The sequence below is a fragment of the Egretta garzetta genome, unplaced genomic scaffold (genome assembly GCF_000687185.1).
Source record: "Egretta garzetta isolate BGI_Z169 unplaced genomic scaffold, ASM68718v1 scaffold321, whole genome shotgun sequence".
Classification (NCBI taxonomy): domain Eukaryota; kingdom Metazoa; phylum Chordata; class Aves; order Pelecaniformes; family Ardeidae; genus Egretta; species Egretta garzetta.
In genome coordinates this window covers 1,940,448-1,954,708 of record NW_009258756.1, presented here as the reverse complement: position 1 = coordinate 1,954,708, position 14,261 = coordinate 1,940,448, and the positions used below count along the sequence as shown (strand labels likewise).

The 14,261-nt window shown below is 38.9% G+C and overlaps 1 protein-coding gene across 1 annotated transcript in view; it reads right to left on the bottom strand.

Moving 5' to 3' along the window:
• Positions 1 to 14,261, bottom strand: part of MYBPC1 (myosin binding protein C1) — a 52,834-nt gene that overhangs the window by 24,688 nt on the left and 13,885 nt on the right. The window contains exons 9-16 of the mRNA XM_035888965.1: positions 13,470 to 13,521; positions 11,750 to 11,806; positions 8,002 to 8,168; positions 5,798 to 5,930; positions 4,162 to 4,286; positions 3,059 to 3,164; positions 2,633 to 2,799; positions 922 to 1,084 (exon numbers count right to left, since the gene is read on the bottom strand). Of these exons, the coding sequence (XP_035744858.1) occupies positions 922 to 1,084; positions 2,633 to 2,799; positions 3,059 to 3,164; positions 4,162 to 4,286; positions 5,798 to 5,930; positions 8,002 to 8,168; positions 11,750 to 11,806; positions 13,470 to 13,521 (970 nt within the window). The remainder of the gene's footprint in view (positions 1 to 921; positions 1,085 to 2,632; positions 2,800 to 3,058; positions 3,165 to 4,161; positions 4,287 to 5,797; positions 5,931 to 8,001; positions 8,169 to 11,749; positions 11,807 to 13,469; positions 13,522 to 14,261) is intronic.

Here is a 14,261-nt window from a genome sequence, read left to right as displayed (position 1 = left end):
TGAGAACATTCTGACTTTTGTGAGACCATCTTTGTGACAGGATCCAACCTACTGTTTGTTTGCCAGAGTAAAGAAATGGGTGAACAAAGCCTATGCTGCTTTTACTATCTAACTGCATGTTCCAGCACAATGATATTTTTGCTCTCCTATCACCTGCTGTGGCTAAGCTTTGCTCAGGGTAGGACTCACCCCCGTACCCTTTTCTCCCCTTTCCCTCACCTCACCCTATGGGCCCACATGGGTTGTGGGGAGCTCCTTCACTGTATGTCAATCCAAGGGGTCATTGCACAGGTGGCACTTGTCCCTTACTGTGACTTAGTGAGCATTACGGAATTAATGCAAACATTTCATAGCCTGTTTAGGTGTATCTTCACAAGTGCAGTTCCCAGCTCTATGAATGGTCTGCTAAGCTAAAGCGAAGAGGATGTAGTTAAAGGTAGGGTGTGTTTTTGTGTTTGTTTTTTTTTAACTGACAAACTTTCCATGGAAAAGGATGGGTTACACATGCAAAGGAACCTGATAACTCCACACAGTCTGCATGAGCAGAAATACATGGTCTGAGCTGACACAAAAAGAAGCTATTGGAAAAAGAGATATTTAAAAGCTATGTATTTTTAATAATGTCTAATAATTATTTTACATTACTACTTAATATCCCATACTAACAGCAACAGCAATGTCAAGAAAAATTAATAGCTTGAATTTAGATGGATCAGGCATTTGATTATTGTCCTCCGCAGCCAAAAGAAACAAGATGAAAGGGGCAAGGAGACATGGCTTTTATGATGATAAGAATAAGTATGTTTTAGGGACAGAGGTTAGGCTTGATTACCAGATAATTTTCAGTGAAGTAACCCACATATTGGCACATCTCTACAGCATCATTCCATCAACAGTCAGGTCAATACACAACAGGCTTACCTTCCTTTATGGTAAAGCTTTACACGGTCACTAGCTTCGACCAGTTGCCCGTTTTTGTACCATTTCCCTTCCACATTCTCCGATATCTCACACTTCAGGTGGATTTCCTGTCCAAGCCTCACAGTCTGGTCTTCTAGTGCAAGTGATATCTTCAGTGGTCTCACTTAGGAAAACAGAAGCAGAAATATTAATCAATATCAAACAATAGCTCATGATTCAGTCACAGAGCTGCTACTAGCCATCACAACAGTCTTCAAATCCAAAATATGCGTCCAATAATAAAGTTCTCAATTCCAAATACCACTAATATGTACATGTAAGCTACATAAGTTAACCTCTTTTCATGTAGTCTGATGCCTTAGAAAGGGTGATCCAAAATACCCATGCCCTGAGTGGGAAACTCCATGGATATTTCCAGGAGAAGAACTAAGCCCAAGAGCATAATTTGAATGCTGTTCCCTCTCTGGTGTTTAGGTGCTGGAGGTAGGGTGTTTCTATTCCCCTGAGTCCAGTAAGAAACTTTCAAGAAGTGAAAGTCCTGTGTCCCCAGACCTGTGCGGTAGAAGGGCTTACAACCCACCTTTCCTGTGATCTAACGATGATCAAACTGCTCTCAGAGCTCTCCCAGCTGACCCGAGATAATTTGGAGACTTACCAAAGCATTTCATCGCAGGTGGGGACTGTAATTCCCAACCTGTTTCGTCAGGCTGGTAGCAAAGGCTGACTGAGCAGTAAGCTTGACTTCATACACTACTTGTTTTCATGGTTGCTAAACTGCCCTAACTCACCCTACGAATAGCCACAGATATTACTAGCTTTTATAAAACTTGAGTCTGAGAACTGGTGCCCCAGTTCACTTCCACTTTCTGGAAGATTAGACCAAAGTCCAGGCTGAACACATGTGTGTATGCAGTAAATATCCCTGACTCTAATCTGACATAAGAAACAAAGAATGATGGGAAAGACAGCTTTTTATAGAAAGCCGGTTGCAAAATCCTCGGAGGCTGGATGAAAGGAAAGATGACGGAGCTCAATAGCCCTGGAGGATAATTTCCAACCTGATAATAGAACAGCATGAATTGGTTGTGCTTAAGATGCCAGTTTTTACAGAATAGTCAAAAGCAGTATAAGTATTACAAAAAAGTGTACGTTTATGCATAATGTATGATAACTTTAGAGGATGGGCAGATATTTTTGCTAAAACCCCCAGGTATTTTAAAGAGATATTGCACAAACAATACTGAGGGAGCTACACAGTCATGTGTTTATGCCTATGAATTCAGGTCAAGTCACCCTGATGCCTGTTAACATTGTGCCTAGTTATAGAACTGCTTATCTTTCCCAACATACTTTTTTTCTGATTTCTGCTAAAAAGCCTTGGTTTGGCATTCCCTGAAAACCTGAAAGGATTAAAGAAATGCAGATTCTTCCCTTGAAAATCTTATTTTGTTGACCTATTACATCTTTGGATGGGTAGTTTTGTTTTCCATCTTAACAGAATGACAGAAAGTTTTCAAGCAGGACCAGTTCATCGCCAGTTGCTGCAAACAGCATCTAAAGGAAAGTCACTGTTCTGGAGATTTGCAGCAAAGAAATTCTATAGAAGTTAAGTATCCCTTTAAGCCCCCAGGAAAAGGCAAGCAAATTATTTATTCCTGTAAGCTAGTGAACTGTGATACACAAATTCAAGAGCAAGAAGGATGATACTTACAATCAACCGAAAGCTTAGCTTCTGACTGGCCTCCCGTTGTCATTACTGAGTAAGTTGCATTGTCATTTTTTGCAGCTTCCTCTATGATCAAAGTGTGTTTTTTACCCTCAACTTTGATTCGATACCGAGATTTAGCTTCATTGGTAAGTTCTACACCATTCTTAAACCTAATGGAAAACAAATAATGAAACTTCCAGAGAAGACTTTATAAGACTTAAGGCACAAGTAAAGGTTAAACAAGCTCATCCATGGATCTATAAGGGTATTTTTGCTGTAGCTACATTTTTGAATAATGTTTTCTTGAGATTTTCTTAACAATTTTCAGGTCTACTGGTATAGAAAAAACTGTCCACATTTTTGCCTACAATTAAAATATTCTGGGTTTTATTCTCAAGGAAAACAGTATTTGATCAAAGTGTGGCTTACCATTTCACATTTGCATCATCTTCAGACACTTCACAGCTCAGTTCTACTCGTTCACCAACATAGGTACTGGTATCCTCCAGGCCTTTGGTCACCAAAATTGGAGGATCTTTGGAAAGAGAAAATTACAGATTTACAATCTGAGAGAGAAAACTAAGTGAAAGAGGTTTTCAAAATCATGCTATAGAAGATGATACTACTTCCAAATCCTAACATCAGTCTCAGTGCAGCTTTTTCTGCCTTAAATCAGAAAAGCAATTGTTCATTAAGATGCTAGTAGGAAATGTGCTAAATAAAAAAATAACATTTGTTCAGATTAATACCTGCCTTACACCCCTTTTTATTGACAGTTTGTCCAGGCAGGTCAACATGAGAAGTTGACATTCCCCTTGTGCCTCCCACAGATCCCTCTCATAAAGCTGAGTTTTCATTAGGCCCTGTAGGCCTTTATGCACAATAAACTCAAAATATTTAATAGCAAGAGATTGTACAACTCCGTTCAGCGCCATTATTTTAAATAGCTTTCTGAAATATTTGATGATTTTTTTCTCTCACTGTAAGTTTTGTTTTTCTGTTTTGTTATGCACGTGTGAGGAATGCCATGAATATTATCAGCAAGACTATCAACACTGTGGGAGCAAAAAGGGTGAAGAAATGGCTACCAATTTGTAGCTTTTGATAGAGTCTTCCCTTACATCTGTGCAGATGGAATGAAAACTGCTAGAAAGCCTGATCTGAGGGTAGTTGAAACAGATCAGTTGGACCAAGAGTATCATGGTCATCAGGTACCTAAGTGTGGTGTTAAGGAAAGCTAACGCTATGACGAGCAAGTCTCTTTTTTAAGAGAGGCTTTAAAACTATGAAGGGGACCACAGCCCCACTAGATCCCAATACACAGTATGAAATCAACCATATCCCCATTTCAGGGCTTTCACTAAATTACTAAATAGATGGTCAGGGATCACTGAAATACAGAGTGATCCTAAGGGCTGCTGATACAAATACAAAAATATACAGAACCAGATCCTCCCCATTAGGTTCTGTTGCAGTCAAAGAAGCCACACCAATTTACAGCAGGTGAAACAGGAGCAAGCTCATGTGGTTACCTCTCACAAACAGTTCTGTGGAGCATTTCTCATCACCAGCTGTTACGTGATAGCGAGCATCATCTGTCATCATACAATTATTGATGAATAAAATCCGCTGGTTACCTTTGTGCTCAAAAATGTACCTGTTTGAACAGGAATGCAGCAAAGATACATTAGCAAAACTGATGGACCCTTTTTGTTTTACAGAAAGTGCTTTAGGGATTATTAGAGGTGAAAATCCCAGGCTTTTTACACAGAACTGGAAAAATTGCCCTGGGAAGCAATTTCCAAGATTCAACAGAACTGTCATAGACTTTTTATCAAAAAGGGCTATGGTGTAGAGTGACAATGAGCATCTTCTGGCTTGTTCCAAAATCCCAGGCTTGGGTGATATGAACAAATCAAAAAAAAATGAGCAGGCTCTGAAGGATGGCAAATAAAATGGAGTCCGAAACTCTAGATGAGTAAAGATGAAAATAACCAGTAACAGGACACCATCCTCATTCCAACACTCTTAACATTTTTGTGAAGTGTAATAATAGCTGAAGTTAAGAAGTTAATATTATTGGTAGGCCAGATGGCACAAGAGATCAGTAATGGGATATGGGGCTTTGGTAACGGGATATGGAGCCTTTCACCTTTATGTCACCAGTTTAGATCTGCTCCAGGTTTGTAATGACCAAAGCTCATTAGCATCTGACAGCTGCTTCAGCAGCCTGGAAGAAATGCACTGGAGCATTCAGTCCAGGTCTTTCTACTGGAGAGGTATCCATATACCATAGCTGCCTGCAAAACAGTTCTGATATGCTCATGACAGATGGAGGGGCTAAAGAAAAGGTACCCTCTCTATTACGCATTTTTTGTCAACTATGGATATTAATCGAAATCCTTCATTGACTTTTGCAGCAAAGGAATGAAAGAAATCTGCCCCTTTTCTCTAAGAGGGCTTTTTTTAATTACTGGTTTTTTCACAGGGCCAGAGGAGAAAGTTGCTAGGATTTTGTGCTGCCGAGCAACATTTGAGGAACATTATATTGTTGTGCATTATTGGTTGCACATCGTCATTCCTAGCTGTGTCTGACTGTAGAATGAGATTTTCTGTACCAGGTGGTAAGAGCTGGTTGTGCCCACACTAGGGTCTGGGCTCAACTTCCAGCCATTGCTCTACCTGTACTCAAGTGTTTGCACCTGGAAAGCCACTTCTTCTAGGTAAAGCCAGAGAGTAAAGCAATATGCGGGTGATACAGGTGATGAAGAAGCTTGGGTACACTAGACCTGTTGCACATGACTGATGTCACTTTGAGCTGATGCATGTTGATGACTTCAGTGTGAGCATTAACTGGGTAGTGGAAGGTGAGACAAACATTATTTACTCACAGTGCTTCCTGATTTTTTAAAAACTACCACGTGGGAAATGGCTCTGTGTTTTGTTGAGGATCTTTGGCAAAGGAGCCAATCTGCATTAACATTTAGCATACAGTGGACTTTTCTGCGTCATGAGCAATATAGCATCATTTGCATACTTTTCCTGTATAATGAGATTCAGAAATAAAAATGGTGCAACCTGAGAAAAGAGATAGATCTATGCAACACCCTTGTAAGGAAGTATATATATATACCCACTTTATTGCTCACATACAATAAAACCACTTACTTTGCACTTGGTCGTATTTCTTGGCCATTTTTATACCACTTGAGTTCCACTGTTGGATCTGCTAGCTCCACCATGAACCTTACTTTACCTCCTTTGTCCACCTGATATGCAGGATCAAGACCTTTGGCAAAAGCTGTTGTGGAAGCCAAGTGTTATTATAGAAGAAAACAAGTAAATAAATCTAATCAAATCTGTCAGAATACATGCACACAGTTTTATGCATCACTCTATATTCTTGGGCTAGTCCACATGGACCAGTTTATTTTCCAGAAACATCAGAAAAAGCACAAAGCTATGTGGATCTGATTATCCTGACCAAGTTCAAGCTAGGATCTCTTCATGGCTTTGCAGTGTGATCATGTTGTGAATAGGATTGCGTAGATGTAGCTTTGACAGCTTGCTGAGAAGTGCTATTTCAGAATAAAATGGTATACAGCTGGTACCATGGAATCATTTACAATGAATCTGTTGCAAAGGACTTCTCTCCTAGCACTGCCACTCAAGTTAACAGGGAATTTTAAGCTAAAATTCCTACTGAGCTTCCCACTATCAGAATAAACACATTGGTTTGTCTAAAAGCCAAATTAGCTTTCCTGATTCTTTCTGTAGATTGCAAGGTGTACATTGCAGTTCCACTTGTGATAAATGTTACAGCTGCAAAACATTTGCAAAAATACTTGAAACCAGGCAAAAGTTGTCAGTCTGTGAATCCTAATGGGGCTTTTCAGAAAGGTTCTTTGAGATGTGTAAATGTAGGCCAAGTTGTTCTCGGAAAGGTAAGGCCAGGTGCAACTCAAACATTTCAAAACACTTTAACATCAACATTTAGATATTGCCAGCCACAGTAATTAGACCTGGGGGAGCAAATATCTGTGGCTCAAAAATAAATACATAAATGGTGCCTCAAACAAATTGCCCACAGCTAAGTAATCGATTTCTGCTAAGGTTTATACATGCATATGCCTGACTGCAGGAGACTGACTATGTTGACACAACAGGAATAGAGTTATGAAATCTGAAAAGAATTTTTTCATGTATCTTGTTGCAGTGTAAAAGTTTCCGATTTATAATAAAGCTGGTGTGAGGGGAAGAATACCCTACTCTCATCCTGTCACTACTACAGACATTTTCCCCAACATCCTAGAACCCCTCCTGTAGGGAAAACCCTGTCTGCTGAAAAATCCTGATATGGCTGGCAGCTCCTTCCTATTCAACAGGGAACTGGGGAGAGGGACCAGACAGAGGTCCCAGGTGCCGAGAGATGCCCCTTTCCCAGTAAAAATATTCAGGCACTTCCATGTGATGCACCTGGTTTGCTGCAGCTCTCCCTGCCAGCTGTGCAATTCCTGCCCCAGCTTCCAGCCCTATTCCAGACCGCTGGGTGAAGGTGAGGAGGTTCCTTGGGCTTTAACCCCTTAGAGAGCTCCACTGGATGCAGAAACTGCCCCCAGTGGCTCAGCCAAAGCCCACTGACTATTTCTCCCTCCCTCAACTGTGCCTAGAATCAGATATACTGGCAAATGAAAAATATAAATAAAAATTAATGTGTAGTAACCTAACAGATGTTATGATGTGAGGTAATGGATGAGGAGAGAGGGTATATCAGGCAGCTGGATTACAGCTGGATTTGTGGAGGATTTCACCTACACAAAAGGGACTCCTGCAGGAAACCAGTGGAACAGCAGATGTATATATTGCATCCAGTTCTGAAGTGCTCTCCAGGAGCAAGCAAATGCTGCAATAGTATAATGGATAGTGTGTTGTATTTATATGCGTGTGTGTGTATGCAACATATACATATATTTTGTATACATATATATACACACACACATATAAACACATATCTCTTTTATGTGTGCATTATACCACTCATATTATTGCAGAAGATATTAATGATAACATAAGGTCTAATTTTCATACTGTTTGATCAGGTAACACCTTTCCACACAACTGGGGGCACTTTGTTCCAGTCAGAACTACTGTTTGACCAAGAGGGAGGGACGCTTTAGGTAAGCACTGAATGGGATAGGGTGTTTGCACCAACCGCAGCAGACCAAGGCCACCTTCTGATTAACTCCTTGCAGTAATAAGGCTTGAGTTCTAGTGTGCAAGTCCCCTCACATGGAAATGGAGCAAGTTTGGGTTTTTAAGGTGGATGCTCATGCTTGGCTACTGAACATAAGTATATTCTGCCTTATCCATACCTGCACTCTTCTTCACTTCCCTGCGCATGCGCTTCAGACGCTTTAACATGCCTCTCAGGTCAGTGATACCGTACTGAAAAGCAATCTTCTCATATTCACTGGGATTCGCATTCTTCAGGAGCTCCCACACGTCTACCTCAGGTTCTTCTTCTTGCGGTTTAACCTCCCTAACAGTAGCAAAATAAAATTACGGGAGAAGAGTTATCAAGGCTTTACCACACCATAAAAAATGGTGAAGCTGACTCTATGGTGAAGTTAGAAATGTTTTGATCAAAATTTGAAGGCTGCCATCATATTTTTTTTTTTCACTCAGTTTGAGTGGAATAGCTCAGAATGACATTCACACCTTACTTTGCACTTCTTCAAGGCAGAGTGTGGATATATGTTTTAATTTCGCCTTTTATGATGTAATCAGTTATAAGACATTTTATATTGATTCATTATTAAAAAAAAAACAGTTTAAAAAAAATTTAGTACTATAATAGCATATGGGCTAATCCCACTTAAATCAGTTTTATCTGTTGTAACTTGAGTGGAATCAGTTACAATTTATGATGGCACTATTGAGGTCTGAGTCTAATCCATACATTTCATAATAATATAAAAATGCTTTCAAACCCTGAGTCCCTGTAAGTGCTACTGGAGTGACCAACGAAAGGACATGGAAATCCAAGGGAATCTGGGTCTGTTTATAGTTACACCAGTGCTTCTCAGAGTTACTTAAAGTTGGCATATGGATAGGAATTGGAGATTTCCACACCAGCTTGGACTTGCAAGATGGATCTGTTGGCTTCCATGTTTATCTCAGTCTTAAGAGCAGGAAGTGTTTTCAGAGGCCTGTGTGAATAGCATCAACTTTATACAGAAGTTTCAATACTGCATTTACTATCTGCAACTCCAGGCTATGACAACCAATAAAGAGAAGTACAATTATTTTCATAATGGCAGCCATTACATGAGAGAACAATGGAAGCATCCTAAACCAAATGATAATTTTTGAGATTGACAGCTTAGCTCAAAAAAGTGAATTGCCAGAACAATGCGGGAATTGGAACAGAAATCTAGACATTTTTTTCCTGTAAATTCTTGAGGATCAGACCAGGATCATTTTGATTTGACCTAGTTGGTCTAATGAAATCTGTACTTTTGAGAACAGAGTGAGAAAATAAACAGTTGAGAAATAAAAAAAGACTGAGCTTTGGAGTTACTGTTAGATCTGAGCTCTATCAAGTCTGACAGAATTTTCTTTAACGTACAGAAATAGCACCGGGGGTCCCTGTGAATCTCTGCATGGTTGGATGAGGAACTATGTAAAACCATTTTGCTGTTTAATCCTTGAGGTTTATTAATTTTCGTAATATGCCAGTGTTATTTTAAAAATGAAAAAAGCTTCTCGCTGAGGAGTCTTTGAAATACTTACATTGTTATCTTAGTATTATTGTTAGACAATCTCAGGTATGTAATTTTATACTTCATTCCTTTTACTTTTATCTGTGCTCGTGCTTTCTGAAGAGTGACTATTTGCAGCGAACACTGGCATTTCAGTGAGATTCCTTCTGCATGGTGGCAAGTCAAGATCAGCTTGCAAACATATGTAAAAGCTGACACACCCCATGGGGTGGCATTCTCCTCTCCCAGGGCTGGCTGCTTGCCATGCAACGCCTGTTCGTGCTAAGGAGAGGTACACGCCATAGGAATAGAGGTAATATACCCCTTTAAATCAGGCAGTAGTTGAGAATGAGGATCATTTAGAGTATCCTGATTTTCAACCAGCTTGAAATAATTCATTCCAGACTCTTTTTCCTCTTGTGTAACTGGAGAACAAATTATGACACTTAGAGCAAACCAACTTTGTCCTGAGACCACAATGGTTTCTGCTGTGGGTAGTGGGCAAATGAAGCTTGGTATTTCCTAAGCAGATTGACCTCTCGACAAAATCGCTTTCAGATCTTTTCCCTGAAAATGTGCATTTTGTTGAAAGATGTACTTTTAAAAAAAAAAAAGGACCTAAATGTTTGAATGTTTTTGAGATCTTGTGCCTTTTGGAATTTCGTGCCGTTACTGATCCATTGCATTGGCGAAGCATAACCAGTCACAGAGTGGCTTACTGAGGTAAGAACTGGTTTGTCTTCCTGCAAGACCAGCACGAAATTAGAAAATAGGCAGTATATAGATTCTATGCATTTAGGTTTTTTTTAAAAAACATGTTTCAAGTATTATGCACCACAGGTGAAAAGTTCTAGCTCTTTCCTTGGTAATATAATCATACAAAAGAGTGGGAATGCACCCACAACATTGGCTTTTGAAAAAAAATTGAACTAAACCCATGTATTTGTGTTCATAAAAATGGGTATTAATACCCATAGTGGGGCCTAATTAGCAATCTTATTCAATTAAGGTCAGAAGTATGAGGTTGCATTTCAGTGCCTGAAGCAAGGAGATTATGAAGCGATTTGACCAATATCAAATAAAGGTGTCTAAAAGCTAAAGGTTTGCTTTGCCCATTAACCACACGGTAGGTATACTTTGTTTATATGGCTATACAGTATTTATCTTACAAATCATGTGAGTTACTTGTTAGTGAAGTGATAATGACTCTTAAATCACATTTCTCTTTCCACAAAACCACCAAGACCTCTTACATGCAACTCTCATGTTGCTAGTAAAAACGCCCAACAGTCAGTCATGAGAACTGTCATGGTAAGTTGTATTAGTATGATTAAAAAATCAAACAGAAAATCCTAATTAGGGATGAGAAGATTTAAAAACCAAAGACCTGGTGGATTTGAATTGGTTCAGGTAATTCCTTTACTGCCTACTTTTGCCTTCAGCCTTTCCTTTTGGCTTTAGTTACTTATATACTGTCCTCATCATCATAGCCCATGAGCCCATTGCGAACTTTTAATGTAATTAATACCGCATATTGGGTTTTCCTCTTTCAGAGTAAGTGGTAAAGTGAATGAAAGGATCTAGTTCCTTTTTCAATTCTCTATGGTCAGTTGCCATTGCTTTCCATGGCATATAAAATTTCTGTGATAAATTGTAAAAAATGATGAATTAATGCATTAATTAATGATGTTTGTCTTAACTTGTTAAAAGACTAAACTGGGTTTAAGGTCTGAAATATCTAGAGGCATAACAAACACCAGATTTTCAAGGCAAACTAGAGAAACATGTGCCCAAGTTTTTCTCCATCACAGTATTTAAGTTGAATAAAACACCATCGAGCATTTGTGTGCACGTATTGAAACAGAAAGTTACAAAGAATTAATGCCAATGGCTATGGTTTGAAAGTATGATATCTGATTTTTCATATCAGGTTGCTTATAAAATCAAATTAAGTTGTACCCCAAAAGGTAAATTTAACAGTATTTACTGCAGTTTTTTACTCTTGCACCAGACTCAATTTTCTGAACTGCTCATCCCTGTGTAGGAAATTCTTCCCCTCGACCTTCCATGCAAACACAAAAGAAATAGCAAGTAAACTAAATGTTATTGCCCTCTTTAGGTTGTGGCTCACTCGTTTCCCAGTGCACTCAAAGCTGAGGTTTCTTTTCTGCACACTTAAAGGTACCATTAACCGAATATTTGCATATTATACTATGAGAATGACAGTTAGAAGAAACATTGAAAAAAATGTAAGGTCAGAAAATTCTTAAGAAGTTATTAATGCTACACCTGACTTTTTCTGTGTGCGAACCTAATGGTTTGCAATCCACACCTGCTCACTGCATCACTTGGTTCTCACCTACGTTTCAGGAGACCACTAAAGTCAAGTTCTCCTGCATCGTCTTGTCCATCACCGCTGTTATTAATAGAAAAAGATCAAATCTTTGTTTAGTACAGGAAGACTTAGACAACACACATTGCAAACGCTCTACACGTCTCATATACTCAACGCTGTCCAGACACACAAATAATGGTATAAAATCAACACAAACTTGTATTCTTTTTCACGTGAATTATGCTTCCTTAGACACTTGTGAAAAATAACACAAAGGTTTGCATTGCTTGTTATTATACTTTGATGACAAATTTTTGTAACTGCATACATAAATTTGCCAAGATTTGTGTTAGATTTCAGTAACACAAATAAATGTAAGCTAGTCAACACAACAAGCTTTGTTTTTCATGTCCATAGTGTACGTGTTTAAAAACAAGGGCTTGTGCTGATCTTTTGCTATGAATATAAAACAAAGATTTGCATTGCTGGCTGGTGCTTTTAACAATGCATAGATATGTCAAATACTGATTGCATAGCATTACACTTAAGATTTAACCTTTCTCTAAATGAAGGGAGGAATCAGCTAAAAAAAGAGAAGAAACAGTACTTGTACATTTTTGCAGATAGAATCACAGTCCTATGAAGGTGCATTTCTTTCTATAATGTGTCCTTAAGCAGTAATACCTTATTATAAAGCACATAGAGAAAAAAAAATGCCCTTAATATTCGTAAAAAGTAAGGGCAAAGTCCTGCAAGTGTTAAGTCAAATGATGCCAATATTTCATCCCAGATTTTGCATGCAAGCTATTACTTGGAAAATCAGAAAATATTCAGATCTCCTCATCTGCTTGGGCAGAATAGTTATTGCAGTTTTTTCAAAATGTTCTCAAGAAAGGAGTGCACCTTGAATGTAACATCTTTTGCATTTACTCTTTAACAAATCCCTCTAAATAAAAGCAGTTACTTCTGAAGCACAGCTTTGTTTGTATGCGTAAATTAACAAACTGCATTAATTTTCTGTTTGTAACACACTTTCATTCTGAATACTTCTGTCCTAAGACAATTTTCTTCATAAAATGTAAAGATGACATCTATACTGGCTTTAATTACCATTTAATCACAATCTATACTGGTTTGAATTACTATTTTATCACAAAAATAACTAACAAAGCAAAATACTTCAGACACAGTGCTGTATCTTATGGCCTCTGCAATATATTAATTGTAGTTTTTCTGTAATGATGGCTTTATGACACACTTTTTTACTGTAAGATAACATAAAGCCAGATCCCATCTTCTTGAAATCAGTGTGAATTTTCTCTCTGCTTTTAAACAGCATGGGATTGGTACCAGGAACTTTCACATTTTTACTGACAATTTTCAGGAAACACACAGTAGAATATTTTAGTGAATTAAAATGTGATTTTAAAAACCTCCAAAGAAACAGATATTTAAATGCCTTAAATATTCCATCTTCCCTTAAAGCAATGGCACTGTAATTTCACAGCAGAGTATTTAATATCATATGTACTGTGTATGTGTTGTAACTATTTCATTCTACCTACTACCAACTAAACCCCACTGAACTAAACCACAAACTAAACCCCACTTCTTTAATCTTTATTTACAACAACTTTTTTTTTTAAGTACTTGTTACAATTGTCTGCCAAGATTGTTGCAAGTTCTGTGCATGCTACCGGCATCCATTACTGAGGAGCTTCATAGGATCACTGTTTGAAGTTACCTTCTTTTGAAAGCAGATCTGATGTCGATGGATGGAGCAGCTTGGGAAGATTCTAAGAAATAACAGTGATACAGGAATTAAAGCCATAATTTGAAATTAATCTAATTTATGTAACCGATGCATTTTGGCATACAAAATTTGTTCAGTTCCCTGCTAAGTGACCACAATTTGTGCTGCTCCTTTGGCATTAAGTTCTGATAAATGCAAAGCTGCTCCGTGCTAAGCTAAATTTACTCAGTGCATTTCTCCAAACTACTTTCTGCAGCTCTGCATAGGAGATCTGTCCCTGTGATGTTTCTCTCTGATCTCCTTCCTGCCTATACACAGGCTCTGGCCCTTTTGTCTTCCCATTCCCTGTGCTTTCTCTCCAGCTTGCATCTTGCACTTGCACAGTTTGCTCAGCATCAGAGGAAAGAGGCAGTCTTCCCTACAGCTACAGACTCATGTTGATTCTTGGTGCAAGGATGAATCCCCCTTGTGCGAATTACCCATTTGTCCCAGCCTGAATCAGAATAAATGGTTCTGATCCACAGCCAGTGAATGGATGCAGCCGGGCTGGCCCCTGCCTCGCTGGCCTCACATACCTACCTACACCCCTCAGGCTGTCAGTCAGCCGTCAAATGTCCCCTTAACTGTGACCGGCTTCCCCTGACCGGTGAACAAATAGTCTAGTCTAGGAACATGCTTTAGGAGGGTGAAAAACTATTTTGTCCACTGGCTGCTGGCCCTGGCATTTTGGAAGACATCCATCCTTCTCAGCCTGATCGTGCAGGTATGCGGGCACAGTTGTGC